Source organism: Paralichthys olivaceus, chromosome 13 (assembly GCF_024713975.1).
Source record: "Paralichthys olivaceus isolate ysfri-2021 chromosome 13, ASM2471397v2, whole genome shotgun sequence".
Lineage (NCBI taxonomy): Eukaryota > Metazoa > Chordata > Actinopteri > Pleuronectiformes > Paralichthyidae > Paralichthys > Paralichthys olivaceus.
The window spans coordinates 18,673,056-18,687,443 of NC_091105.1; the positions used below are offsets into that span (position 1 = coordinate 18,673,056).

Below are 14,388 nucleotides of genomic sequence, written 5' to 3' on the forward strand. Positions count from 1 at the left end.
AAAGTTATAGTTCAGCCTTTTTGGAAATATTGTTAAGCCTTAAGCACAAGATGTTTGTGGAGAGAGACATCTAAAGTTCATTGATTAACAGGTAGCTAAACAAGTCAATTTGGAGTTACTGTATTTGCTGGGATCATAGACCACTTCCTTGTATTGTGCAAGAATTAAGCTAAAATAGCTTGGATATGGGCGCTGCCATCTTGTTCTGGTGACGTAATTTTGTGCAGTAGTGATGGAGGGGTGTCGCCGCAGTATCAAGGTCCCACTGATACATGCCCTCGAACAACTGCGAGTCTCAGCTGTCAATCATGATTTCACATTTTTATAGCATCAAATAACTAAAACCACTTGATCATACATCAGTGGGATCAGAACTAAAATGACAGAAATCATCATTTATATTTGCTATGTCCCATCTGCTAACATGGAGAAGGCAGGGTTTATGACCTGTACTGCACCCACCACCAGGGGCATCCAGATGTTTTGGCTTTGCTTTTTGGAGCTGTCATGTTGTGTCATGGGAAATTGCACACATTCAGTGTATCTGGCTGTGGTTCCATAATCTCCTTAAACCACAAATAATTGTTTGAACATTTCTGTTTGAGATTCAGGTCTTTAGCTTCAGTCTGGTTCTGTCTGAGCTGCAGACGTGTTGGCTGCAGCATTAGCTGCTTCCTCCTCCCTTTAGTGTTTTAGAAAGGGATCAATGAGTTATTTCCTCTGGTGTGTTCAATGCTGGATGGCCAAATCTACCACACTGCTGTAGTTCCAGTGTATGGTGGCTGTTTGACATTGTGTTGGCTTCATGATTTATCGTATTATGTAAAATTCATTCGCACAGCAATCAAAAATGAAAACAGTCCTTGGTGGCTGACCTATAGTTCTGTCTCCAGACCAGAGCTGATGTTCAGCTCAGTTATCTGGGCAGAGCCTTGGCAGAGGGGTCACACCTTGACAAGCTGAAAGCTGACACACTGAGCAGTTCACCAGCATCAGTGACAGCAGCAGAAACAACAAATACTGCGACTGTGGAGCAAAGCATATGTGCCTGATGCACAGGCAGCAGAACATCACACTGATAATCCAGTATGAAAAGTCTTTCACTGTAATTTTCTGTTCACAAAATGCTGTCGTTTTTTATAAGCTTCAGATTTAAAAATTAACTGATTAAATTAAGTTAAATTAGAACTAGGTAACATTATTGACAGTTTTAATAATCAGTTAACCATTTCAATTATTCGAGGATGATAATGCTCAACATAAGATGCCACATGAAGATTCTCTGCTGTTTCCTGTGAGTGATGTATAACATGTGTACGAGCGATATATTATATGTTTGAGTTTTTGACTGTTGGTCAGACAGTACAAGGGATATGATGACATCACCTTGGATTCTAGGAAACTATGTTGAACATAAGCCTCCTTGACTTTTTCTGTCATTTTATATAACAAATTATCACTTGATAAATTGAGAAATGAAGGATAACGGATGACTGTTGATCTTTTAAGTTAAATAATATGCCACAGGTAGACAAAAGATATACAGGATGTACAGGCCCAACTTGAATGCCCTGGTCCTTCCATTGGATGTTTTGCACGAGGTTGAAACTAAAGATTATTTTCTGTTGTTTGTCTGTAATGATTATTTTTGTCATCTGTTAACCTTCACATTAATCTTATTATTCGGTGAAAACTGTTCACCTTTGGATTTCTTTTAAGAAAACCAACCACTGGACACCAGCATGAAGACATTTGTGTAATTACTGACGAGTCTGGACAGATATTGGATGGATTGTCATGAAATTTGACACACATGTATATCCATAGTGATGATGACTCTCGTTTGTCCCCCAAGTTGTGATCTAGGGCCACTAACAGGTCAAAGTTGTCGACTTATTATCTTGTTTCCATGCATTATTATTGGCCATGCAATACTTCTTCCCCAAATATCACCAGGGGGGCTACTTAGATCAGCACCAATTATTGTACAAACACTCATGGTAAATAGGAGATGAAATTGTCATTGCGAGCATGTTGCTATGCATCATTTGCATTTCGCTTAAAGCACTGCTTCGCCAACTATAAGAACGGCCTCATAGAGCCTCGAGTATGGCTGCTGAACCAATAATGCGGCTTCCTGGGTTTGCTGTCCTCCTTGTCGCCAGCCTCCACCTGTGCAGACGACAGCCTTTTCACAGCCCTGCTGCAGCCTGGGGGCTCCATGCACCCTGAGGGAAGCTAAATTGTGATGGCTTCTTCTGCCAGAAATGGAGGAAAAGGCAATCCGCTCCTCCTCACGCTGCCATCCCTTCCCCCACATTCTATTATTTTGTGAGACAGTCATGGCTACCATGCTAATTACGCCTACTGCAACAAACAGTAGCTTCTAAATGGCCCAGCCGCTCTGTCTGCAGCTAGCCTCCTACAGCCCCAGCATGACAAACACCCCAACCCCTCTTTTCCTCTCCATCTTCCCCATCACTCCTCTCCTCCTTCTATCTCTCTGTTCTCTATTTCAGTCATTTCATCACACCATTTTTCATGCTTGGAGACCACATTATATTTTAGCTCTCCCTCTCTCCCTGTGCTTACTACATCATTTACTCCCTCGCCGCCACCTCTCGTGTCCATTTTGCTCAGTCCAACTTTGCTGCAGGCTTTTGGAAGGAAAAACAGAGAAAAATGCACGGCAGCCAAAGGCATCCCCCCACCCCCACCACACACACACACACACACATACACATACACATACACATACACACACACACACACACCAAAGCTTGAGCCTGGTATACTGCCACTGCTAGACCTGGATGTGGCAAGTGGATGAAAGAGCATGCCTGTGTTTGTATCATGTTGCTGGTGTAACACTGCGTAAGGCTTCTCCTCAGTTTGAATGTGGCTTCAGGAGCTTGTCGATGCAGTGACAAGGCATTTTTGGTCAATTAATCCACATTGTGAGAGACAGTCTGCAGGGCTTCAGGTCACCTGAGTGTCAGCACACTCAGATGCATAAGTCATCTGTGCTCCACCTTTGAAGTGGCACAAAAATGGATATGTGATACAATGGAATCAAAAATGTATGTGAAATTACATTCCACGATTGAATTTTTTGGGTGATTTTTAAATGCAAAGCCTTATTCTCTGTAGAAGAGAAGCTTATGTAACCTGAAAGCTATTTTTTTGACTTAAACTTAATTTTGTTTCATCTGCCTTTTCTGAAAAAGTCTTATCAGTAGGCAGACTGGGCCATATTGGAAATTTAATACAGCCAACTTCAAGGAACAGTCTGTCTTGTCTGTGTGAGCTGTAGAGCTTAGCTTAGCACAAAGACTAGAAACAGGGGAAAACATGTGGCCTGGCTCCGAAGAAAATCACTGACCAGCACTAAGCTCTAAGGCTGACTAGTTAGTTCTAATTTCCTTGGTTTAATCTGCATCAAGTGTAAAAAACATCAAGTTGTGTTATTTTTAGGGGTCAGGTGCAGGTCTGCTTCATTGCCAGGGGCAGTGATTTGAGCTGATGTGAGAGGGGGTTGTTGATGATTTATGTATCCACTTGTTGGGGAAAAAACAAACAATCATTTTATTATGAATTAATGGTGCTGGATATTTTCTCTGAATAACTGTTTTGTCTTCCAATAAATAGTACAGAGAAAAAATCACCATCACAATTGTACAGAGTCCAGTGGGATGTTAAAGTTTACATCTGTCAGTGGGTATTTGTCAGTTTTGTTTGACACATATCAAACAATTATATACTATATATTCATAAGAAACCAATTTGTTGATAATGATTTCATCTCTATCGTCAGTTAACTTTCTGAACGTAAATTATTAATAACCAGTTAGTCCCAGATTTTAAAAGAGATTTACATATGTCCTCTTTTTATTCCCATTTATAATTCCTACATACTTTGACTGTGGAAACAAAAATGACATTCCGCTGATAATTGTTTGCAGCGGCAGTTTTATTGTCCAATCCGGCTTTTATATATATATTTGTTTTGCTGTATAGCGGATACCAGTGCAGCTTACAGTCCTGTTTGTTTGCTGGTAATACTGGCAGCAGCTACATGTGATAGCTGGAGGAAGTTACATCCCATGCTGCTCCTCCTGGTGGTACCTGGAGCATTGCTGCTGCCTCTACTCATGTGGAATAATGCAGCCTGGTCACTTTATTTTGGATGGTAGTGTTCTCGATTGGACACTGCGTGAGACTAACAGTGGAGCTTTGTCATTGGCTGAGGAGGAAGTAAAAATTTGTCTGTCTCAGCAGACGCCTTTCCATTCCACTGCCCTCCTAATCTTTTCTTTTTTTCTCCTCCCCCCTCTTCGCTTTAAGAGAAGGAACTTGCTGCAGTGCAGATTAATCAGATGGATTTAATTAACTTGGCCCCAGCACACATCAAACCTGGAGACAAGACAGGCTATAAACTCAGCCAATTATCTCCTGCGGAGAGGGAGGGAGGGAGGGAGGGAGGGAGGGAGGGGACCCTTGTGTCCACCAACCTTTCACCTAAACCAACTGCAGAGCTGATTTCTTCCTGTCCTTTGTACACACCTAAACTGTCTTCCTCTGTCCGGGACGCCACACACCAGCATCTTGGATGAATGGTTGTGTTTGGCCACATTAAGTATTGGGTAATTTATAAATCATTTACATGCGAAACATCAACATTAGGGCTTAATGTGAACATGTTAGCATGAGGTGAGGATTTTGTCCATTTTGTGTTGCATCACACTTGTTAGTAAAGCAGAGTATAAGTTAAAAATACAGGCAATTTTTTTTTTTACCAGTGAGTGGACGTTAGTTCCTTATTCCCTGCCCTGTTACCATGGCAGGAAAGTTAGTGCTGCACCATACGATGCATGTCTAAATGTCAAAGAAACTTTTCTCACAGCTCTATTATTTGTTTTCTTCAATTTGTTCTATTATTTGGTGGAGACATGAGGCAAAGATTGTTTCTATGCTGCATTCCCCTGAGGTGAGGACTGTCTGGTTTTACTTTGTTACAGAAACATGTAACCAGGCAGGTGAATGGCTTCCAAGAATTTTTTTTGATGTGTTATTATGGTCAGTCTTCGAGTTTTGAAAGAGTGGCATGACACATTAGACACATGCTGTATGATATATTAGCTATACATGTGTGGTAACATACAATACAGTCTTCAGTAATTAATGGCTTTTCTGATCTGCTGCACAGGATAAAAAGAGTTAGTGTCACCAATAATGTTTAGTACCGGGAGCACAAGAAACCAATGAGAATCTAGCTTTGACCAAAAATGGCAGACCTATGGGCCATTTATTGGAATCAGCCTACAATAAAAATGCACCATCACAGACGGATAGGTTTTATTGACAGATGCATTAATCCAGTTCCTTTCTGCAGGTGAAACCATTTATAGATAGAAACCAATTGAACTGAATTTCTACATACAGTACATAAGCCAGTGTTCTGGACAGGTATAATATTCAGAGTCCACATGGAAACAGGTCATTTTGGCTGCAAATACAGACGTGATTTAAGGATTCTATAATGACACTATTATGTGCATATGCACTCCATTGTCCTGTCTGGCCCTCTAGAATTTAGAACGCATTTTATATATGTATTAATGGAGAGAACATGTAGAACAAGAAATCTTGAAAATATAGTAAGAACGTAAGAAAAGCATAAGAAATCAAACAATGCATTTTCACACACAGCTTTGTATGAGCTGTGAACGGTTTTGAAATTCCCACTGTGCACATAGTGATCCTTAAGGAGTTAAGTGTAACAGAGGAAATCTGAATCGTATCAGTATTTGGTGAACCCACCAATTTTGGTTTTAAAAAGCAACAATCCTTCTTGTTGCACCTGCACACAGTTTTTTATCGCACTGGTCAGGTACAGAGGTTTTTCCAAGCATCTTGTTGAACTTGCCACGGTTCTTCTGTGGATCCAGCGTGTCTCATTGTCTCTTCATGTGATCTCACACTGACTGTGTCATGTTTAGATCTGATCTCTGTGAGGGCCATGTTGCAGAGCTTCCTGTTCTTGGGACCGGGGTTATGGTAGTTCTGTATCAATCTGGCTGTTTTTTGAGGTCACTGTCGAGCTCGAATCCTTCGCCTTGTCGGTCTTGTGTGATGGTGTCTGTTGCAACAGCTCTGTTGTGCTGTGCAGAATGAGGGGCCTCTATCTTCTCATGCCATGATTCTCATGTTTTTTGTATCAATGGTTCTATGAGAAGTAATGTCAGACAATCAAGGTCACACACTTTGTCAAAACTCTCCAGTATGCTCACAGAATGGTTTCCTCATTGTGTCGCCTCCTTTTATATTGTTGATAACTATGTTACTTAAACTTCCAGAAAGTGTATCTTGATAAGATCTGCAGGGTTTTTTTTTTTTTATCTCTTCTGCCAAGCTCTATGAGATTCTATTAGGATAAAAGGTGATATTTAAAAGTTCACGTGAATGTATTCATGTGTGTCTTGTAAACGAAACTCAACTCAATTGTATTTTTTATTATTTTGCCTGTATTTAAAGATCAGTACTGGCAAACTGAAATATCACATACACAGCTGTGCTCCCTGCTGCAGCTACTGATGCCCTAATACAGTGTTGCCATGGCAACCAAGACAATGTCTGCTGCTGCATGTATGGGTGTTTAGCTGTCACTTGTCAGGATGGGAAAGCAAGTCCATCTTATATCATGTGCATGTTCATGTCAGGAAATTGACTCGGCACACGTCAGCATGTGTGTGTTTGTGTATATGTGCATATGTGTGTGTGTGTTTACACCGAGCTGAGGTATTGTGGTTTATTCAGGAATCACCTTGAAGTCACCTTGCTTCACAACGGAGTACAGAAAACAGCCAGGCTGTCAATGTCGACATTTCATTCCAGATATGTGTGTGTGTGTGTCTGTGTGTTCTCCACGTAATTTTATTCTTAGCATCTTTCTCTACTGAAAGCTACCCGAGTGAATTTGTTCCCAGCTTGTGCTGTGCATCCTCTGGTGTGTGTATGGATTCGTCCTGCTGACCTGCTGACCTTTACACTCTTTCTAACACACACACTGACAACAATCACCCTTCTAGACGCTTGATGTCTAGACAGCTGGGGCGACCCATGTCTCCAATCATCTATCTGTGATTTTCATGTCAAACCATCAGTCTCTCAAGTTGAATTGTGAGATGCTCATGTCTACGATGACACATTATGAGCAACAAGTCTGTATTATGCTTGCTGAACGGCTCTTTGTCTGCAGAGACAGCTTTCCTCACACTGTTAATCATGTGTTCTGGACATTTTTTTAAGGCTCAATAGCTCTTGGGTTACTGCTCACTTTGCTGCAGGGACATAGACGTGCACTGGAAGGAGTCAGGTATCAGTTCACCATGATGTCACTGCTGAGTCTGGTAACAGGTGCAACTGATCGCGCCTCTGACTAAACCCCCCCACACATTATCAGTGATGCTGGCTGTGGTCGGATGTGCAGCACATTGGAAAGAGAGCAGACAGGCCAGTGAATCACAGTTCTTTCATGCTGGTGTTAAGTTACAGGCAGACACATGACTTCTATGACTTTTCTCCACCTGGTATTAACTTAGGATCTCAGACTGGCTAAATACAAAAAAATAGCATGTTATGACGTGGACTTACATCTGGTTATAAACTCCATTGTTGCTCTCATTGTGCCTGGGTGTCAGTAAGAACAATAATACTAAATCAATCATTCAGATTGTATTTGTATAGCCGATCACCATTTCACTCATAGGGCCTAACAAGGTGCGACATCCTCTGCCCTTGACCCTCAACAAGACCCCTACCTGGTCGCAGGTTAGGCATCCCTCTTCTAGGACAGAGAGTAGTGCAATAGATAACAATATTTACAACATTTATTAGAAAATACATAAATGTATTTCCAATAATGGTAGTATATGTGTTTAGGCATATTGTATATGTCTGCAACGATAAAGCACACAGACTCTGCTGCATCAGGTTCTCCTTATTATATGTGAATAGTTCATGCTGATGTTTTATCAACAGTTTAAAAAAAATGCTTTCATGATACATACTATATGCAGTCTCCAGTGGTTAATATAATAACAGCCTGGTGCAGTAACCATCCCAGTCTACTCGTGTTCGACACACACACTCACAAACTTTGACACATAACTAAGAAACTAAAACTATTGCAACTGTTCTCCAAAGAAAAAAGGCAGCATGAATCATTTTTTTTCAACAAATCCTAAAAAACGTTTTAATGGGGCAGATAAAGCTGTATTGTGTGATCATTGTAAAGCTGCAACACCCACAGAGAGAGGAGGTTATGTTCAACTTGTTTCAGTTGATGTCAGTTAACAGCCTTAGGCACAGCCGCACACAAACTGGTCTGGACAAGGCAAAGTCGTGCTGATGGTATAGTGGCATCACATCAGAAACACTCTATACAAATTTGCATTTAACCCCAGGAAATGTGTCTTTCTGAGGCACCATCCCTGCTCTTCTTCCTTCAACTTTAATCAGCATAATATTATATTTGATTTAAAAAAATTACTAAAAAAGAATTTCTGAGAATTTCACTTGATGTGCTCTTCTAAGGCAAGGCACCTACACTAAGATATTTAGACACAGACTGCATGGGCATGAAGGACCTTAAGCTGCTTTCAGCCATTCACTGGACTGTGCTGTTCCTCCATATTCTTTCCAGAGGAGGTGCATGTGTGAGCGCAAATGTCCAATTGAGACGCCTCTTACTTTCAATAGACTTTCTCTGCCTGGCCTCAGAGTATAAAGTCCGTAGAAATCCAGGAGAAGTTGATGTGTGAACACAGCAGGGGATCCCCAGCTGGATATTCTCCGGAGGGGCTTTATGTATGAGTGAGAGCCTCCACAGTTTCTGTATTATCAAGTCTGCAGAAAGTCTGGGGAAAATAGCAGGAGATCCTCCGCAGGAGGAAAAAGTGGTGTAGAAGACACCTGAGAATATGTCAAGAAATGTTTTGGTGATAAGGGCCGATCCCAGTGTCGATGTGATGTAAACAAAAAATAATTTATACGTTACATCCTGCCTCTGCCTGCTGCACGACCCCTCACCTGCCGCTCTGGACATTTCTGTGATGTTGTAAATGCACCTGAGCTGAGAATCTCCTGTGTGAAATGTAACCTCTGCAGAAAGTCCAGACCCAATGCAAACTGCTTTAGAGACTAAAGTGGTGTCATGGAAACAAATAGTTCACTGCACCAATGACCCAGTTAGGAGATGAGCCCTCAGCAAACACCGGGGACTTTTGCTGCCATTGCATTCATCTGTTTACAGCTCATGTCAAACACCATGGATCTGTGAGACTCTGACATTGTTGCTCTCTGACTTTGTTTGGTTGTGATCATTTTCTAATTTATTTTAAAATGCACATATGGAAATGTTGCTCTCTGTGTGCAGTTAGTTGAGGACATGATCAAATCTGATCAGCCAACGAATCTTGATTGTGTCATTATCTGGACGTGTAACCTCTGAAAACTTTTTTATCCTTTGTGCTCTCTCTGTGTTTTTCAGAACATGGACAAGACACACCTCCCGTCTGTGACGCTGATTGTGGGCTGTGGAGTGTCATCGCTCACGTTGTTGCTGCTCATCATCATCTATGTGTCTGTCTGGAGGTGAGGCGATACAGCCTGCTTCACGCTGTGTGGAAAGAAAGACTTTACCATCATAATTTATTGACAGACAGAAAGTAAAAATGGACAATAGAACATTATGAGCACAATAATTATTGTGTTCCAAGAAGACAAAAAGCTTCAATACAAAACTATTTCTCCTCTGCTGAAGTAGTTTAACTGTTGAGAACACACTTAAATCAAACAAATCCTCTTTGTTTGCTCATCACAAACGATAAATGATTTTGTTTTCCTCTGCATTGCAGATTTAATTCTGAACAATGAAAACTTTGTGAAGGCTACTCATTCGTGTGGACTCTTTGTGCGAATCTGAAATGAGTAGTTTTAGTTCTATTTGGTTGTGATACAGTTGAAAAACAATGTTGTGTAAAGCAACATACATTTTACAAACTGGGAACTGTTTTATTTTTCCTTGGAAAGTGCAAAACAAAACATCTACGTATACATACATACTGTATATACATTATGTTCTACATGTGCAAAACAGTTGAGCAAACAATAAAAAATAAGTGGAGATGTGGGGAACCTGTGGGGAACCTCGGCCCTCTAGGCTGTACACATTCCATTAACATTTTTGAAAAAGTCATGACAACAATTAAATCTTTTAGCGATAAAAGGAAATATAAAAATGTAGGATGTCTTACAGGGTGGTGGGGCTGTAAGCCTATCAGGTCAGGGTAGGTCAGGTCTTGGTCAGGGTGAAGAAAACACACATGTACCTGTTACATCACTGAGCATGCGCGTGACTCTCAAGAAAAGAGAGGTAGATGCAGAATGTTGCTCTTTCCAATTGAAAAATGACATTTTTTAATGTGAAAGAAAGGCCAGAGTGAACAATGTGAGGACAGGCTCTCCTATTTCGAGCATCATTACAGCTGGAAACATGCAGCTAAAAATTGGCTAACAGGGACACACAGACAGGCTGGAAGCACAACAGTTCAGTGTGATTATCAGACCAGTGTTTGTGCCTCAGTTGAATGATAGCTGCCCAATTTAGCCTGAAATGTAAATATAATGTTGAAAAGTACATGTTAAAACATAAAACACTATGTTTTTCATTGATCTCACACAGAAAAAAGCTTTTAAGTGAAAGCTTTAGTCTTCTGAGCTCTGTTATATTCAGTCACAGTAAGTGTTCTCTCTTGTGTTTTGTTTTCCTGCAGGTACATTCGGTCTGAGCGCTCAGTCATACTCATTAACTTCTGCCTCTCCATCATATCCTCCAATGCCCTTATTCTCATCGGACAGACGCAGACGCGGAATAAGGTAAGAACCAGTCAGAAGCTGTTATCAGGCATGACCTCAGGAGCATGTCCAGAGAATTGGGTCAGCTCATCGATGCAGGCGTCGGCTCTAATCACTAAAAGCTCTCTTGACATCTTAGTCGGTGTCTTTTTTTACGTGTACGGCCACGCTTTTTTGTTTTCTTCTTTTTTGCGTCTGCTGCCTGTTAGATATATCATCAACACACCCACTCGCTTGCGGTGAATCCTGCGGAGGATCTCCTGCTGTGTTCTCTCATCCGCTCCAGCAGACTCTCTGTGGACTTTTTGCAGTGGACTCGCCGTAGAAAGTCAGCAGAAATTCTGGAGGCTCTCACTCGGACAAATGCATTCACACATGCAGCCCGTCTGAGGAATGTTTGGAGGATCTCCGTAGTTCAGCGCATGTCTGAAAGCAGCTACAAACTTGGATGTTTCACCACAGTGATGCTCTTTTCCTGATTATATCGTCAGTAAAGTTGTTCCCTTCCTCTCTTCCTCTGTTGTTTCAGGTCTTATGCACCCTTATAGCTGCCTTCCTTCATTTCTTCTTCCTGTCCTCGTTCTGCTGGGTTCTGACAGAGGCGTGGCAGTCGTACATGGCGGTGACGGGTCGCCTCAGGAATCGCATCATACGGAAGCGATTCCTGTGTCTCGGCTGGGGTGAGCGTTCTGTGTGCTGTTGGCTGTGTTGCTCAGATATGCTCTCTCTTGTTTGCCCTGCGTTGAGGTCCATTTTTATTCTCCCCCCAGGTCTCCCTGCATTGGTAGTGGCGATCTCAGTTGGATTCACAAAGGCAAAGGGATATGGAACGCCAAGCTAGTAAGCGTGCATTTCGATAAATCTGCCATTTTGTTCATCCTTCTCTTTAAGTATTAATGCAGGGATATTACTTATGGTCGGGGGTTTCACAGAATGATTAACCTCTCTTTCTTGTCTCATCTATCTTTTACCATCCCCCATTTATGTCATGCATATGGTTCTCTACCTTTCACCTCATTCTATACTTCCTCTTTACATTCCTCCACGGTCCTCCCCCCTCCTCTTCATACACCTGTATTTCCCTGCTCCTCTCTCGTAGCTGCTGGCTGTCTCTCGAAGGAGGTCTTCTTTATGCATTTGTTGGACCTGCTGCAGCTGTTGTCTTGGTATTTCCCTTTTTCATCTTTAGTCCGTTCGTCATGGTTTGTTTTTAACACCTCTACACTGAATCAAATGAGACCATAAGCTCATGTAACACTTTTTACAACACATCTCGTCTGTATACACCAGAACATAAATATACAGAGATTTTCAAACTTATAATATCATGTTATCAACGTTATAATATAATAATAAAAAAAAACACAGTATCAGATAAAGACACATCAGATATTAGCCACTGTTAAATCAATGAGAAAATAATACGTCCAGCACAAAACTATTTACCCACATGGTCCGTCTTTTGCCCTTTTCCCTTTTCTATTTTTTTTTTTCATTTAATTTCCTTGTTTACAGGCTCCTTCCCCTCTCTGCTCTTCATTTATCTTATTTAACTCTTCTTTTCCTTTACCGATACTCAATCTTTTTTCTGCCTCATTCTTTCCTCATTTGCTTCCTTTTCCTCTGGCCTGCCTTTAACAAGTCCATATTTCCTTCTCTTTTCAATCCCTACTTCTCTCTTTTCTTCTCCCCCTTTTTTCCTTTTCCTTATTTATCTCATTTTACTCGTTTTTTTCCCTATTTACTTTTTTATTTCCTTTCCCAAACTTTATTTTTCTTTCCTGTTTCCTCTTCCGGTTTCTTCTTTTTATCTCCTTTTTTCTTCACAGCCTCTCTGCTTAACACCTAATTATTGTTTATACTTCATTGTTAATCATTGTATGTAATTTTATGTTTGTTTGTGTTCACCAACTAAGAACAGCTAAAAGCACAAGTTAACTGTGAACCTTTTGTTAGGAGTTAAAATATAGAAATAATAAGTAAATTAAGCACCAGGGCATTTTCTATTTAAAACACCTACAACCAATATTCATCTTTCCAAAGCATAACTATTCAAATCATAAATAAGGACATACAACATAAGTAAAGCCTGTTTTTATCACTGTTCCAAACCATTATTCAAGCTCAACACACTGGACTCTGCAGCAGTTTGTAGAATAGATAAATGTAATTGATGTTTTTTTTCACATTCAGGGTCAAACTTTCACAGCCACTATTTAAAGAAGCACAAGAACAGTCTTAACCATAAAAGTCATTTAGAAATAAATTCCTTTATGTCATATGCAAAACTCCTTTTTAATAACTGATCACAAAAACTGACTTACCAAACAATTACTGTTTAATATTCTCAATTTTTATGTTACTGACATTTAATGTAGAAGAGCATTAAGCTTATTACTAATGTCTGTATGCAGCAGGAATTCTAATCACTTCCCTTTGGTTAAAAAATCATCATATTACATAATATTCCAAAACCTTTGCCTTCAACGGTGAATTATTTCCATTCGCTCCTTGGTGTTCAACCTACATCTGAGGTAAAGCACATGTGCTGGCAGAATACACTCTGCAATGACACTATGTCCTTGTTTCTCTAATCAAATCCATTCGCTACAGTTTCAGTGATGCACTTCCCAGTGCTGTGTTCCCACCTACAAGTGAACAGCTTGGTTTGAATGTTGTGTTTACCCAAGCTGCTCCTCTAATAAAGAGCTACTGCTCCAATTGGCAACCATACTGGAGGCCCAGCTCACTCTGAACAGCATCAGTGTCTTGTACAAGAGATTTAAATAGACGCTCAAAGAACTAAAATCATCAGAATTACTACAGTCAGGAGTTTCCCCCCCTCCCCCTGCCTTTGATTTCACACAGCTCATATTTAATGTATGATCACTTTTTTTCAGCATGCTGTCTAGATTGAAACATTAATTTACATGTTAGCATCTCATCTCTTCAACTATAATTTACTTCTCATGCTTCATCGGGTGCCTGATAGTTTTTAACTCACATTTAAGATGATACGTTACTTGTATTCACAATGCAGAACCTACAGTAAGTACAGTGTGTGTGTGTGTGTGTGTGAGCATGTCATCATCATCATCATCATGATGGACATCATCAGCATCGTCATCCATCATCCTCAGAGTAGTGCTGCATGTGGTGAAGTGATGAAACTGTCTTTGCCCTGCTTTAATCCTGTGCCTCTTCTCTTTGGCAGGTTAACATGGTTATTGGGATTCTCGTTTTTAACAAACTGGTGTCCAAAGACGGCATTACTGATATGAAACTAAAGGAGAGGGCGGGGTATGCCTTATACCACACATCCATCTTACACAGTGACCTATAACCAGTCTGACGGCTCAGCTAGTGGGAGGGACAAGCATAGCTATTGGCTTTTTACCTGAAACTATCCTAGGGCATTATTGTAGACTTTGCCAAATTGGCTGAGGATGACACTTAATTTATATCACCAGC

The 14,388-nt window shown here is 40.7% G+C and overlaps 1 protein-coding gene across 13 annotated transcripts in view; it reads left to right on the forward strand.

Annotated features, from left to right (window-relative positions):
* The window catches only part of adgrb1a (adhesion G protein-coupled receptor B1a), a 151,561-nt gene that overhangs the window by 116,779 nt on the left and 20,394 nt on the right, over nucleotides 1-14,388 (forward strand). For all 13 annotated transcript variants that reach the window (XM_069537284.1, XM_069537279.1, XM_069537280.1 and 10 more), the window contains 6 exons: nucleotides 9,551-9,654; nucleotides 10,836-10,938; nucleotides 11,447-11,597; nucleotides 11,688-11,757; nucleotides 12,017-12,083; nucleotides 14,132-14,217. In XM_069537284.1, coding sequence (XP_069393385.1) covers nucleotides 9,551-9,654; nucleotides 10,836-10,938; nucleotides 11,447-11,597; nucleotides 11,688-11,757; nucleotides 12,017-12,083; nucleotides 14,132-14,217 — 581 coding nt within the window. The remainder of the gene's footprint in view (nucleotides 1-9,550; nucleotides 9,655-10,835; nucleotides 10,939-11,446; nucleotides 11,598-11,687; nucleotides 11,758-12,016; nucleotides 12,084-14,131; nucleotides 14,218-14,388) is intronic.